Raw genomic sequence first — 16,526 nt, 5'->3', positions numbered from 1 at the left:
AGTCCTGTCGAGGATAGTCCATTTGTATTATCTCCCCACATTCCAGACAGTGTTATTTTGCAGAGCGAAGCTGTTTTTTTGCGACTCAAGGCCGTTTTTTTTTGCGTCTAGAACTTTTACGTGGTACCACTATTGCAGCCAAATTTGGTCAGGTTGTGGTAGACCTGAAGTTGGAGGTCAAGCGAGAGCTGGTCCTCACACACTATCATTACCATGGCGTGGGATCGAATACACGATCTGACGATTTCAAAGTGAACGCCTTACCACTGTGCTAAGTGAAAACACTCTCATTTTCAATCATCTCCATCTTAATACATACCTGTGATTGCGCTCTGCTGGACTGCAGCTCCTGGACCTACTACTGGCGCGATAGACGTCGTTTTCTGAACCTATCGAAGAGTCCTTTTGAGCCCATGGACTAGTACCTCTGCTAACTCTGGCGTTATTTGGGTTCAAACTGGATGCTTCCGGGCTGACACTTCGTCCCCTTTTCTTCATTGCCGTCTGTAAACAAAAACCAGTTTAATAAGGCAAGCGATTCGTCATTGACAAATGCTTCTTGAAGTGAAAGCTGTTACAAGCAAGAAAACCTAGCCAACAGACAATTGGAAAACTCTCAATGAACAAGGAAACCAAAAAGACTTTTGACGATTCATTAAAAAAATTAAACAAGGATAGCCGATTATGTGAAAGTAGCACAGAATGTTCCGACCATAGTCTTAGAAACATTACAATTTTTTTTTTAGTGCCAAAAAAACCTTAGATTAAAAAAAAATATGCCCATATCTTTTCCAATTGGCTTATTTTACTACTGTCGAAAATATTTAAGTTCTTTTTTCGTTCAGATCTTTTCATCACACCACACAGAATTTAAAAAAATTGAAAAAACTTGTATTTTATCATAAACTAGAAGTTTTTTATTTTTTAAATTCGGCGTGGTGTGATGAAAAGATCTAAACGAAAAAAATAGAACTTAAATATTTTCTACAGTAGTAGTAAGTCAATTGGAAAAGATATTGGCATATTTTCTGATTGCCACAATGGTGCTAAAAACTCCACAAACTAACATTACTAAGTTTTAGTTTTCATGGCTTAAATTAAGCATAAATAAGCTAATGTAAGGCTGGACGCTCACCCTATTAGCTTGTAATTGAACAAAAATCAAAAAATTTCAAACCGGTTTTTCTAGACACTGGGAAACTTTTTAAGATCGTTCGAATTACGACTGAAAAGGTTTTAGTATGATATATCATTGAGCCCAGTGCGATGATTATTTGTGGTACCTGATTTGGCGAGGAAAACAAAAAAATATAAAATAAAGAACTAAAACACACTCGAATACAAAGTTCCTCCCCATTTTTCAACTGGTTGGAACAATAAAATTGGGTTACCTTTCTGAAAATGTATTATTATTCAACAAAAGTTTTTTATGGTGATTAAAGTGTATTAATCTTCCATGAATGAGAAAAACTGGAAACTTCCAATCATCAAACGAATTAAAAAGGAACTTGAACAGAAACTTTAAACCAAAGCACCAAATGATAATGAGAATTGAGTTAACTTTTCCCGGGAAAAATAAATCTAAGAAAATAAACGGTTAAGTGAAGAAGTGGAACCTTCGTCTTGACTCGTTTTAACGAAGGCGAGGCCGTCGACTGGGAACAACTTTCTTCAGTCGGAGTCATGTCTCCTGTTTTGGTCACGAGGAGGTTGAAGTGCCGGTCGAATGTGGATATGAATTCTTTGATTTGACCAGATAGATCAGGCGGGTTCCAGTCCGGGTTAATGAGTTCCCCATTGAAATCACCCAAGCCAGAGCAGCCTTGTGTACAATGCACTGAAAACAAACACAGAACTCATTAGAATAGTGATAACAAATGAAATTACGCTATTATTTCAAATCTAGACAAAAACCGCTATTTTGATGGATAAAAAAATTTGCTAGCAGGCAGTTATCCATAGACACGAACGACTCAAAACATATTTAAAGGCAGCGAACGGATTTAATTTAGTTATATCGTTCAATTGGACCCCAAATTGAATTTAAATTGAATCAGAAAATAATTATCTTTCAATCATGCAAAACATAAAATATTATTTCAAAACTCATTAGGTCATTTTGACTGGTATTTGTTTCAAAATCATCACTTGAATCATTCGTTGATTTATTTTATAGATTTGAGATATACGCTTTGTTCTCTAGCAACAAGACCATGAATTTCTAGTTTAAGCAAATCACTCTTTTGCTGTCGAAGACAAACTACTTCTCATGTTTACTTCGACATCCGCCAATTTGACACTTATAAGGCAAACAGTTCAATTTGACAAACTTCACAAGTTCCCTAGTAATATATTTGCTGATTCCTGTACAAAACAGGTTTAATTTAGTACAGATTGGAAATTTAAGCTTGGATGATGAAGCTTTAATTGTCATACGAGCATTATTTGTATCAGAAGATCCACGATAAGAATATGTTGAATTCAATTACTATTTTTAGAAAAACGTATTCTTAAAGCAATTATTGTTGAATGATAGATTAAATTCACAGAAAACAAAGCTGCACAGAGCAAACAAGCTAGAAAAACGGCAAAATCAGCTCTTATAAGGGCAAAAAAGCACAAGCATTTTTCGAAGAAAAAATCTAATTCAAAAATAATAAACACCTCTGAGACAACGGGATCCAAACTCAGACCTCCCAAGCAAGAGTAACTTAACTTAACCATTTAGCAATGGGGTCTTGTGTTCAATAAACTTTCAGCATAGTTTATTCCTTCATATCACGCAGCAACGAAAGCAATTTAATGAAGCGGTTAAAGCTAAACAAGATAATTAATTAATGTACAAGCTTTGCAAGAAGAAAGGCGCCTTAATTTGACTGATCTAGGAACACAACACTGGTTTATGTTAAGTGGTTTGCAGCTATATTTTAGAAAAAAAAAAACGACACGGATCCAAAAGGTTAAGCTAAAGCACCAAAACGGCCAAGAATCAGTCACTTAATTTCTAACTCACTGCTTCTTGAATAACTCTACTTTCATCCACACTCTAGCAAGACTGCTTGCATCAGTACAAAACCTTTGTCTGATAAACTTTTATAGAAAAAAATTGATCTATTTTCAAAAACTTTACATATATATGCGATATCCCGCAAGCATAGTAATGCAAGCTAGCAGATAAAAAAAAGAAATGAAAGCCACTAATTCGAAAAAAAAACAGCTTTCAAAATGTCATTATGGTGTCTCGAATGACGTTCAATTTGAGGAAAAATTGTCCAGCAATACAATCGCAGGCGTGAAACAAGAATTCAGAAAGTTATTTAGCGGCAGCTTAGCCTAAATAACTTGCGTAACCTACCGTTGAGCCGGAAAAAAGTCAAAAAACGGAACTATAACGTTCTAAAACTCTTCTTATCCTTTTGTGTTCCAGGATGGGACATATAATTACGCAATACTGAAACGACGCAATATTTGGTCAGTATGCCGAAACAATTTGAGCAAAACAAAACTTTTAAGCGACAAAAAATATAAAAAAAGAAACACGTCAGGGCTAGCACTAGCAAATTTACAAGTGAAAAAACAAGTATCAATGCTTGAACGTTTTCGTCAATTAAGACATTATCAGAACAATTGAAAGAAAAAACAACAAACATCGTAAGCAATAAAAAATCACATAAAATCAGAGAATAAAAAAGCACTATTTGATATAACATATAAGTTAAAACGACAAAGAGATTAGAAGCGCAGCGTTAGCTGGCGCTGCCGGTACTCCTCGCGCTGATTCAGGGCTGGAGCTTTCCCCGAGATGTAGAGGGCTTCGAGAGTTAGCAAATTCTGGGTGTCAATGCTCCTGTCCAGAATCTTGCACTGGAAATCCGGTGAAAAATTATCGTCTCCGCACTCTCGCAGGTGGGCGCCAACAGGTGAGCCGTCCCTTCGGTGCTCCTGTAGTCTGGCTTTAAAATGCAACAACAATGCAAAAACTTTCGCCGGTTCAGAAGCAGGGTGATATTCAGAGGCACGGTGTGCCCAGCATAAACACTGGCAACAAAGAACCGAGTAACCGCGATTAGTGACTGTTTTTTTGCAGAAGACACACGGCCAGCGAGCATCGGAAGCAGCTGCGGTGACCATGAACGCTCCGGTGTCGGCCGACTCAGAAGACTCCTGCACATCGGGAGCAGCTGCGGTGTCCGTGAAATTTACAAGAGAAAACCACAAATATTTGCAACTACAATGAAAATTGCAGAAAGCATAAGAAAACTCTGCGATGTGGCGATTAACGATGGCATGACATTTTTTGAAGCGATATGAATTCAGTTTTAAAAAAAAAAACAGATTTATAACTTAAATTTATTATAAAAAACAAGCTATCAAGTTATATAGGTCATTTTGTGATCCAATTTGTTAAAAAGTCTAAATTTCGTTTTTAACTCTTGCTTATCGCAAGCGTAACAGCTTTTTGAAAATCTTCCCTCAGACGCAATGAAAAAAACTAAATCAAAACACGCCTTTCGAGAGAATGCTATATTCCAAAATGGGAATAATGCATAGGCAGCAATCACTGCGCTTCAAGAAGCAGATGATGCTAGATCAATTGACTTAGCCAAAAGAAACAAAACTGCAACAATAATTAACCAGAAGAATTTACCGCAGAAAACTGCGTCTTTGGTTGAAACACAGATGCAAAGCTGCAATCCGCAAACACAAACAAGGAAAACGCAAAAAAGCTCTAAACAGGCAAAAGAATGTGAAACTAGGAAAAGATAAACATTAAAAAGCACATTGAAAAAAACTACTGTTGAGATTAGGAGTATTACGTTCTCACATCTGCTCCACAGCCGCTTGTAATTTGACGACACAGAGGCGAAGCTGCGCTTCAAAAACACTAGCGAGAACACGACAAAAAAGCAGCTTAGAGTTCTAAAAACTGCCATGAAATTGCTTATGCTTGAATAAGCTTAAATGTGAGTAAACTGAAATATACCAAAGTGCCACTAAATGAGCACTTTTATTAGTGACTTAGCTTAGAAAAAATTCTTCGTAATAATACACTACGCTTCGAATGTGTAAAAATCGAAGCGTTGTTTTTGAGAAAAGTTAAAGTTCCTGCTTCATATCTGTGTTTGGCTGTTCTGAAATATAAGATCATCTTCAGGAAAATCGGAAGGCGCTGAATCCAAGTCTTAGTTCGATATTGTAAGTTGTTTCCTCAAATTCCATCGCTTGTTCGGTTTTGTCGACGTTAGTTTCTGTTTTATCTTCCAGTTTAAGTTCTTCCAATTCATCTCCAGGTTCCGATTCCAGTTCTGCGCGCTCTTCATTATGTCTTTCTGGACTGTTCTTCAAGAACGTTTGAAGCGTCTGAATTTTCAGCTTTGAGGAAATCTCCAAGAATTTTGCAATCGTTGACTCAAGGTCTGCTGTTCCAACAATTTCGTTCAACTCGACCACTTGTTCAGTTTCAACTATTTTAGCTTTAACAATATTAGCTTCTTGTTTATCTTCAACAGTTACCTTCTCCTTGATATCTTCATTTGGCTGCTCTGCAGGCCTCTCAAAAAATAGTAATCAAAAACCAAATCCCATATATTTTCATAAAACCTGTTTTTTATCAAACAAACCAGCCACCAATAAACCAGATACATAAACAAAATGCTATGCAGCAAAAGTAAGCCAGATATAAAAATGCAAACGTTGCACTTTTATGAGCACTTTTATTTGCGACTTAGGTTGGGAAAAAAGGATACCGTAAAAAGACACTACGCTGCTCAAAAAAACTAGCTCAATCAGAGAGGAAGCTTCAACAATAGATTTTTTATTCTGCTCTGAAATATAAAGCTAAGAACTTTTGAGGAAAAGTCATTCACATTATTTCGCACCATTTGCACATTCGTTATAATTGGAGAGCAGAACTTAACTTAAGACAATCAACTTAACTGAAGACTTGAGCGTGATCAAGTTTTATGATTTCTGCCTAAAAAAAACAAAAAATCAACACAAAATCTAATTTGGATCATAAGTTATTTTATTCAGCTGGAAAATCTAAAATTTTCAATCCGCTTTCGTATTGTCATCCACGTTTTTTTGCGCCATTTGCACTAACAAACAAAAACCACATGACTTAAATAAGTGTTTTCACATCGTTTATAGAAATTTAATAACTTACGCATAGTTAAGCTAGGCACTGGCGACTGGACTGGACACCTCTTGGCGCCGATGTCACTGAGAGTGCGGAGGAGTTTGTGGTCCTTAGTCTGACACGACACAATATGTCTCACAGAGAAGTTCTCTTTGTTCACTAAGTCCACACTCGCCCCAAATACTAACAGGGCTCTCACGATGTCCATCACCACTTCGTCATACTTCAACACCCAACCTGAAAACATACAAATTCTATTTTTTTTTTCAATTATTTCTTTCTTTTTTGTTTACTTCACCAGAAACTATTTAAGATTTTTTTAAATGATGATTAATCACACTTGCCCTTCGAAATTGAAGTTTTAAGATCCTTCAAACCTGGGACTCCTCAATTACCTAGAGACACGCAGAAATATGAATAGGCTCCGGAAGTATGAAAATGTCCGAGCCATTATGTTATCTCATTTGGAACTTAAAACCATAGCCATCAGACAGTTGGAAAAGAATCAATGAACGCAATTAAACAAAAAAAATACAGAATTACTTTAAAAAAATTCCAATTTCGAATTTCAAAAGAAAGATGGCCTTAAAGCTCTTTGAATTTCTCGAACAAGTTATGATTGGCACATTTTTTGATGAAATTTGAGAAAACTGGATCAAAGATAAAAGTTTTTATTTCTCTGGGAAATTCGATAATTAAATTCCATCTTCGAAACTAGAAGTCGATCAAAATTTTTTGTGATCTTTACGCTGTCGCTGTTCGATAGTGGCGTTTGCGTTCCTTTTAACAAAGGAAATGAACTGAACTTAAAAAGAAATCAGAAGTCGAATAACAAAAAATTAAATTTTGAGCCTGAACAAATTTTAGAATTTTCTTTAAAATTTTTTTTTGAATCATCCCAGTCTGAACAACGTAAATCGACTTTTAAAAAATCATCACAATGTATATAAGATATTGAGTTCTATCACAAAGAAAAGTAAAATTTCAAGTTGCTAAAAGACTAAACTGAGCATTATAAGTAAGGCCTGACTCTAATAAACTTCTAAATGTTGATTGCAATAAAAACTCAGAGATAGTTAAGAGCGTAAAATAAAGATCCTAAGAACTTCGTATTCGCATGAGCTTCTATATGCTTTGTTGGTTCGTTTTTTCCAGATTGAAAGTGGTTTAAATTGTTTTTTAATTTCAAAAAGAACAATTTCAGACAAAGCTGGTTCGGATATTTTCAAAAATGGGGCAATGACTATAATCCAATTCTATGAATCACCGCTAGATAAAACCTGAAACAATAAAATAAAGTTATTCCCAATCGGATATTTTCTATGAATTAAACGCTAGGATTGACTTACTGTTAATAGACTTGTGAGTAAGTACAGCACAATGCAGTGGTGTGTTCCCGTTGTCGTCCTGTGCGTCCGGGTTTGCATCACACGACAACAGTCTCAGAAGACACTTGATGTTTCTCCTCTCACTCATCACGTGCAGAGCTGTCTTGCCCACACTGTTTCTGCTCTCCGTTTTCACTCCGTGACTCAGAAGAGCGGAGATTGCTTTTCTCGATTTCACCATATGCAGAGGAAGTTCACCTGCCGCGAAAAAATAAATACAGATAATAATAATAAATCATATTTTAATTACACTCATAATTTAAAAAAAACTCAAGAAGAAATTCATTCAGGTTAATAGTAATATTAGTAATAACATAAAAATGAAGGTATGCCTTTGAAGGTCTTTCAAGATAAAGTGTTTAGTAACAGCAGCTAGATAAGTCAAAAAGTGTATAATTTCAAAGACTTAAAAGAACTAATTCTAAGATTCAGAAAACGAGAAACAATAAAAAACTTTACACTCACTAAATGCAAATGAGAAAACACTAAATTTTATTTATCGTAAAATTGCCTTCCACATATGAACAATTACAGCACGCTATGAACATGGTTACCCAATTTGCAAGAAGATGAATAGCCAGTTATAGATCCAATATAGATGAAATATTCAAAGCTCGAAGAACCCACTGCTCGAAACAGAAAGTGATTTTTGCATAAAAACCTGCTTCTCCTGTATTAAAAACAATCTAATTTAACAAAGGAATTGGTAAGAGTAGATGCGCCCCAGCAACTAATTGGACTGATTTTCAAAGAAGCATTTCACTCAGATGTCGATTGCAGCGTTCAATTATATTGCGTCCATAACTGCCATAGAAAAAAAGCCAATTTCTGTTCTAATAGCCCAATTTTCTGAACACATTAGTCATGAAGAAAATGTTTTTTTTATTTCTTGTTTCATTTTTTGCTACTTTTGAGCCTATATAGAGGATTTAAACACTAAGTTAGTGTTTAACTCCTCTATAAAGGCTCAAAAGTGGCAAAAAATGAAACAAGAAATTAAAAAAAAAAAACATTTTCTTTATGACAAATGTGTTCAGAAAATTGGGCTATAAGAACAGAAATTGGCCATTTTTTTCTAATGGCAGTTATGGACGCAATATAATTGAACGTTGTAATGGACATCTGAATGAAATGCATCTTTGAAAATCAGTCCAATTAGTTGCTGATAATAAATTTTATAATGCAAAATAAAATTAGAACTATAGCGACAAAAGTTTAAAATGATTCAAGATCAACAGTGACTCGTCACTCTCAACTTTGTATTTAAAGACAAATCTGAAATTTTCTTGACCAAAGATGAGCTTCGCAACACCTGCGACACAGCAAATACATCGCATCACAAGATAGTGAATACATAAAAAAGAGAAAAGTCGAAAACTTTTGATATATTTTTTAAAAATACTTCAAAAAAAGTTGAACGAAATTTAGGTATAGATCCGTTGACCCGAAAACAAAACTGTTGTCACAAAATAATTTTCAGCTAAAAAATTTTGAGATTCGAAATTTGCTTGACCCATCCCTACTGAAACCCAAAAAAGCCCATGAAAACATTTTTGCCCTAAAAACTACGACCTATAAATTGACTAGCCCGATATAACAAGAGCCAATACCATTTAAGCAAAATAACAAAAAGTTATTGAAAAAAAACAGACTTTACAAATAACAGAACAATTTTTAATTGTGGTAAAAAGTTTAAATAAAAGTTACAACCCAGAAAGCCTAGAAAAGTAAGCCGATAAAAAACGTACCAGATGACAAAATGACATTTGAGAAAACAACGTAAAATGAACCGAAGAAAATTAGGACGAAAAGCACGAATCCAAAAAAAGTTCAACATATCACTCGACCCCATCTGACGCTTCTTTGTGGTGCCTGATTTGAAAAGAAAAATTAAAACAGCACCGAACACAAAAATAACTTCCCGCTTCCGTGAAACTTTTAGTATCGATACCTGTGACAGGACTTTTGGGTGGTCATTCAAAAACTTGGAATTTCGAAAAGCAATTAAAAAATAAACATAGCCAACAAGCTGTTGGAAAAGTCTACATAAACCCACGGAATCCAAAAAAATGGTTTTTCGAAACATTTTATATTTTTGAATAAAAACACAAACTCTTCGATCTCTTTACTTCATGGACCACTAATATTAACACTTTGTTGATAAAAGAAACCCAATTTGAGACAGAGGCAAAGCAGAGCTTTGTACCACTTGCGATTAAACAAAAACATAAAACACAAACAAAAACATGAGTCAAAAACATGGAATATAGCCAAATGACACTTGGAAAAGAGTAACGAACGCAGGTAAACTAAAAAAAAAGACTCAGTTGACAAAATCTCAACTTGCAAACGTTCGAAAAATAGATGCCCTTTAAGCTCTTTGAATTTCTAGAAAAATTTATGACCGGCTCTTCTTTGATAACATTAACCCAACTTGAGAAAATTGGATCAACAGAAAGTTTTTATTCCGCTGGAAATCTAAAAATTAAATTCCACTATCGAAACTAGAAATAGTTCACGCTTTTTCGCGCCATTTCCACGTTCGTATTTGGAGTGCTATTTACGTAACTTTCAGCAAATGAATTTCAATCAACTCAAACAGTGCATATATTCATAAGTGCATTCATAAATGCATCAATATGTATGAAAGCATATATGTAGTTATTAGAGACTTTTATGCACAATTTAAGACTCTTTCCTGAAAAAAAATACAAAAAAATCAGCAACACCTATATAAGAGTCTTCACTACGATCATTACTCTTAATAAAATTCAGTCACGGTGAACACATTCCTATTAATTAGATCACATAAGATCAAAAATTCTCAAGTGTGCAACAGTAGTTACATTATTACTTTTTCTTTGAAGGACCAGTGATATTTCATGGAAACTTAAAGTAACAAAAAAAACTTAGGATAAAACTTAGGATATGCACTGGGCAATAAGGAGGCAATATAAAAAACCAAAATCAAATCACCGTCAGCGGTATGTAAAGCCATATCTGTATGGACTTACAGAGCAAAAGAGAATGAAAAATCGAAAAAAAAAATTAGGAGTATAAAGGTATCTTATACTGTGGAAAAAGCGCAGTCTAGTCCCTAGCAATCAATGGGTTCTCGGAAACATAGATAGTCAAATTAAAACATTAAAACAAAGCCAACAACAGTTGGCAAAGAGTCCATGAACGCGAGGAAGAAAAAATACTGATCTAAGCTTTCAAGTTTCAAAGAAAAAAGTATATGGCTTTAAAACTCAAGAAAAATTAATGATTGAAACTCGATCAAAAGGTAAAGTTTATATTCCGCTGGGAAATCTGAAAATTAAATTTCATTTTCGAAACTAGAAGTCGATCACATTTTATGTGACCTTACGCCTTTGCTGTTCGTTGAACAACTTCTGAAAAATAAACAAAAAAAATCATCACAATCTATATAAGAGTCTGAAACACGTTCATCGACTCTTAATAAAAACTACTAGAACAACACATAATTGGACTAGTTTAGAAAAAAAAAGGGCACAAAAAAAACTGGTTGAAAACTTTTGAGCCTTTTCAACTTCAAAAAAAATATATATCACCTCAAAACTCTTTGAACTTTCAGATTTATTGATGACAACTGATGGCATTGTAGATGGCATTTTATCCCATCTAGATAAAACTCAATCAATAGGTAACTTTTTCATTTCGCTGGAAATTCAGAGAACTAGTCCATTTTTGAAACTAAATTATTCTCGTTTTTCGTAAAATTAACACTTTTGCTGTTCAATAGTAGAGTTTACCTTCCTTTCAACAAAAGAAATAAGCTGAACTAGAGAAATCAAAAGTCAAACTGCAAAAAAAAAATCCAACTTAGCGAGAAGAAAATTTTGGTTCTTTTACACCTTAAAACGATCAGGTCAGGGGTCGGTCTGTGAAAAAGTAGAGTTAACCTTCTTTCTAGAAAAGGAAAAAACTGGAAAAATGGCTTTGAAAAATGGTTGTAATTCCTGTTTCTAACCACTCGCAAAACAAAACTAAAAATTTGACTAACTTTTTAATACTAACTAAGTTCGATCTCACACAAATAAACAATGTAAAAAGATAAAATTTCAGTATTGATAAATTTTTTAACCTTGTGATGAGTTGGGGTTAGTCAGTGAGAGCTGTTCTGGTGCATGTTCACACAGGTACTCGATACACTCTTGACTGTCATTCTTCATTGCTGAAAACGAAACCTGTACTTTAACTCACCTGTTACAAACGAAAAACTGTGAACCATCTCAATATAAGTACAGTTGCTAACAATTCCGATGAAATTTCACTTTATGACTCACCCGCTTATTATACATTTACTATTAAGCTTTTAAGTCAAAAGAGAAGCATGAAAAAGAGTCTTGCTTCCTTGAGGAACCATACAAGTATACAAGTCGATTTTTGAGGCCCAAGCATACATACTGGAAACAGAAAGAAAAACAACACAAATAAGCAAGTAAAACATTCAACTATTCGGCTCGGTTACGCTCCCTGTATTACTAAACTTGTTGATTAAACACGATTCCTCAGAACTTTGGCATGCACGGTAACTAATGAACACCACGTACATTTTTTCTTATATAACAGCTTATGTAAAGACCCGCGCACCAACTCCATTTTTGTTGTTGGCGGGTGGAAATGATAAAAGAGCCAACCATTTCTAGTTACCTAGGTGCAGGGGGTATCCGTTCTTACTAGGCACTGACAGTTGGTGTCCCGCTTTGTGGAGAGTCTTGACTATGAGGATGCTGTCGTTGAGACATGCCACATGCATCCCCGTGCTCCCCTCCTCATTCGTACGAGTCAACAGTTCAGGATGCTTCCTAACACAACAACACATTCATCCTACAATTAATTAGTATGCATTAACAGTCAAGTAAAACAATCAAGATTAAATTGCCTACGAACAAAAGTACAGCAACTATCATCACATAAAACAGCCTTGTTTCAGATGGGACACTAAAGGGGATATTGGGTCGCTGCGTATCGCAATTAAGATTCTGAGCATCATGTCACATCCTCGAACTGAGATCTACTTACTTGAGGATTATCTGTAGTATCTCGACGTTCTTATCGCTGTGAGCACAGAAGTGTATGCAGTTGTTACCTCTCTTGTCTAGAACTGTCAGGTCCACATCTCGCAAAATCATCTCTTTCAGACAGTCCAACCTATTCTCCTGAAATAAAACTCGTTGCACAAGCGAAGCGGAAAGTTTAAGCCACAAATGTGTACATGTAATCACGGTTCGGATAGATTGAAACTTATACTTTTCAGTCAAACAAATGAACGCAAACTTTTTTCACGGTTTTACAACTTTCTCAGCAACCATATAAGGTACAGTGTTGAAATTTTGACACACGGCTGATGAAACCAATTGAAAGGATATGGTCGAAAGAAAACTGAAAAAAATATTTTGGAGGCTCTAACTGGCCAGTCTATTATAACTAGTTTCAGAAGTGTTCTTGTAGAAACATCCTCGTGAATATAGGGAATTTGAAATTATGGATTTAAGATGTTACTGTGGAAGCTGATGAAAATGGCTGGCTTCTTATACAATGTTAAGAACGCAGATGAAAGAAATAAAAAAATTACTGAGCCTGGCGTCAGAAAACGAAGACGAGTGCCATTACACCAGATCACTACTCGTTACTCTTAAACATAGCCAACCAAGTTGAAAAAGAGTCAATAAACGCAAAGAAACAGTAGAAAAACGGATTTTTTTAGAAAAAAAACTTCACCTTTCAAATTTCAAAGGAAAAACATATTGCCTTAAGGCTCTTTGAAACTTAAAAACGATATATAGTAAAACTTTGATAAAACTAACTCAATTTGAGAAAACCGGACCAATAGATAACTTTTTTTATTCAGCTGGGAAATCTAAGTCCTTTTTCGAAACTTGAAGACGATCACTTTTAAATGTGACCCAACATTTTAGCTGTTCAATAATTGAGTTTACCTTCCTCTGATCTAATAAAGAAATCAAAAGTCAAATCAAAAGAAAAACGGTCAACGCAGATGAATTCAAGAAAACTTGCTTGAAACATCGTTGCATGACACTACGACTAACCGGATATAATTTTTGTTGATGTTCAAAAAATTCCCTTAATACAATTAGTGCAATAAAACACTGAGCTGAAATAAGTGACTTGTATAGGAAAAAGTGACCTCGTACTAAAACACAGTTAAAAAATAAGCGAGCAGCACATGATGATATTGAAATTGGAGCTCCTCTAGGTAATTGGGGCAGGCCCAAAACCGATACCGCAAGAACAAGTCATTAATTAAGACGCTTCCAAAAAAAACATACATGGCCTATAAAAATATCTTCACGCTCAGTATCAATTACTCCAATTACATATCGAAATGACCTTTTTCAAGATACCTTTAGTACGTCTGGCATCAAAATAAGGTAAGATTTGACAATCGGAAATTGCTCCTCCATCATTATTACATACTACTGCGCACCACGATGGCAAAACCTTTTTAAAAAACAACCTAGCCAATCGAAGATTGAAAAAGAGTAATGAACGAGTAATTAACATAAAAACACTGACTTCCTTGAAAAAATCTCAACTTTCGAATTTCAAAGAAAAAATATATGCCCTTTGAAATTCTAGAACAATGTATGATTTGCACTTTATTGATAACATTAACCCAACTTGATAAAACTGATAAATTTTTCATTCCGCTGGAAATCTAAAAAAAACAAATTCCACTTTCGAAACAAGAAATCGTTTACGTTTTTCCCACCATTTTCATGTTCGTACTTGGAGAGTGCTAATTACGTAACTTTCAGCAGATGAATTTCATGAATTTCAATTGAACTCAAAATGTGCATATATATACCTAAATGAATTTACAAATGCATTAATATGTATGAATGCACATATGTAGTTATTAGAGCATTTTGAGACTTTTTCATGGAATTTTTTTTTTTTTAAAATAGCGTGTACCGCACATCTCCGGTGCTTCTAATTTTTGACAACTCATAAAAAACCGCATATATTGGAAATAAGATCTGCATCCTTGAGTATACTCTGACAGCACCGAATTGCAGGGTAGCTAATTTCAAATTTGTGAAGTTCCTTAAATTCAAGTTTTTCTTTATTCAAATTTTGAAAAAAACCATAAAACTTTGTAACTTTTTTTATATCTAAGTTCTTTGAAAAATTTTAAAATTACAATAAAAACGTCACATCTGCAAAACTGAAAGCAATTGAGCAGTCGCATTTGAACGCAAGATTTGCAACTCCTGAGAGTACTTTAACAGTACCCAACTACAACATTGGGAAAGTCAAATTTTGAGAAAATTCACTTTAAGTTTTCTAAAAAAAGGTAGTATGAATTAAGAAACGTCACATCTGGGAAACTGAAAGCAATTGAGCAGTCGCATTTGGACGCAACATTTGCAACTCCTGAGAGGACTCTTACAGTATCCAACTACAACGATGGGAAATTCAAATTTTGAGAAACTTCACCTTAAGTTTTCTAATCTCGAAAACAACCAATATTTGAGCAGTCTTTTTGATGGCAATATTCGCAATCTTTGAAAGTAGACAACTACAGGGTTGGGAATTTCACTTTACCGAATTATTTTGTAATTTGAATTTTCAGAAAATTTATTTAAAAAATCGTCGCATCTCTTAAACAAAAATTATTTGGGCATTCTTAAATGGAGGCCGAAATTGCAATCCCTGAGATTACTCTGACAGCCCCCAACCACAGATTAGGAATTTCAAACTTTGAAAAAAACTGCACAATTTTGAGCAGTCCTATTTGGAGGCAAAATTTGCAACTCCAGAGAGTACCCTGACAGAGCCTCACTACAGAGATAACAATTTCAACTTTTGCAAAACTTTTTATAATTAAGTTTTCTGAAAAATTTTGAAAAAAAATCCAAAAAAACGTCATATCTTGAAAATTAAAAGAAACTTATTGGGAGATTATTAAGAGAAAACATATTGGGAGGCAAATTTCGCAACACCTGAAAGTACCCTGGCAGAGCCTCACTATACAGATAATAATTTCAAGTTTTGCGAAATTTTTCATAATAAAGTTTTCTGAAAAATTTTGAAAAAATTCTAAGAAACGTCATATCTCGAAAACTACAGGAATTTGAGCAGCGATAATCAAAGGCAAGATTCACAACCCCCTGAGAGTAACCTCACATTCCAATAACAGTATTGAGATCTTTAAAGTTTTGGAATTTTTAACATTTAAGTTTTTTTTGAAAAATTCGGATGAAATAAAAAAAAAACGTCATATCTCGAAAACTACAAAGATTTGAGCAGTCAACTTTGGCGGCGAAATTCGCAACTCCTAAGAGTACCCTGAGAGAGCCTCACTACAGAGATGGTAATTTCGAGTTTTTTGATATTTTTTAAATCTAAGTTTTTATATCTACAAGGATTTGAGCAGCCATAATCAGAGGCAAGAGTCGCAACCCCTGAGAGTACCCTCACAAATTGCAACAACAGGATTGCGATCTTCGTTTTGGATTTTTTTAAAATCTAAGTTTTTGAAAAAATCATAAAAACCATCATATGTCGAAAACTACAAGGATTTGAGAAGTGAGAATTAGAGGCGAGATTCGCAACCCCCGAGAGTACCCTGACAGCACCCAACTACAGGGTGAGAATTTCAAAAACTGAGAAACTTTAATTGAATTTTCTAGAAATTTTTGAAAAATCTCGAAAATTGCCTATCTCGTAAACTAAAAGGATTTGGCTATTCATATATGGAGGCCAGAATCGCAAAACCTGGGAAAGCTCAGACAATATCCTACTATTGGGTTGCTAACTTCAAACTTGATGAAATAAACTGGAAAATTGAAAAAAATACCTTAAACATTACAATATACGAAATAGCCGAAAAAATACTTTTGCTGAACATGCGAAAATAATACGTTGAAAAAGCTTAAACATGGCGAGATAGTGAAACCCGCAATTAAATATATAATAGATAGATAGATAATAGATGAAAAATAAAA

General features: G+C 34.5%; 3 protein-coding genes across 3 annotated transcripts in view; 1 reads left to right on the top strand and 2 right to left on the bottom strand.

Annotated features, from left to right (window-relative positions):
• The window catches only part of LOC134854663 (uncharacterized), a 275,825-nt gene that overhangs the window by 93,249 nt on the left and 166,050 nt on the right, over positions 1-16,526 (top strand). The gene's annotated exons all lie outside the window — the stretch shown is intronic.
• The window catches only part of LOC134854667 (BTB/POZ domain-containing protein KCTD20-like), a 150,893-nt gene that overhangs the window by 32,916 nt on the left and 101,451 nt on the right, over positions 1-16,526 (bottom strand). The gene's annotated exons all lie outside the window — the stretch shown is intronic.
• LOC134853823 (85/88 kDa calcium-independent phospholipase A2-like) overlaps positions 1-16,526 on the bottom strand; it is a 38,618-nt gene that overhangs the window by 18,150 nt on the left and 3,942 nt on the right. The window contains exons 2-8 of the mRNA XM_063869741.1: positions 12,577-12,713; positions 12,205-12,359; positions 11,636-11,725; positions 7,489-7,725; positions 6,167-6,376; positions 1,617-1,837; positions 320-504 (exon numbers count right to left, since the gene is read on the bottom strand). Coding sequence (XP_063725811.1) covers positions 320-504; positions 1,617-1,837; positions 6,167-6,376; positions 7,489-7,725; positions 11,636-11,725; positions 12,205-12,359; positions 12,577-12,713 — 1,235 coding nt within the window. The remainder of the gene's footprint in view (positions 1-319; positions 505-1,616; positions 1,838-6,166; positions 6,377-7,488; positions 7,726-11,635; positions 11,726-12,204; positions 12,360-12,576; positions 12,714-16,526) is intronic.

Source organism: Symsagittifera roscoffensis, chromosome 9, assembly GCF_963678635.1.
Source record: "Symsagittifera roscoffensis chromosome 9, txSymRosc1.1, whole genome shotgun sequence".
Classification (NCBI taxonomy): Eukaryota; Metazoa; Xenacoelomorpha; order Acoela; family Convolutidae; genus Symsagittifera; species Symsagittifera roscoffensis.
The sequence above is the reverse complement of the archived record's forward strand: the minus strand, read 5'-3'. Positions and strand labels throughout refer to the sequence as shown.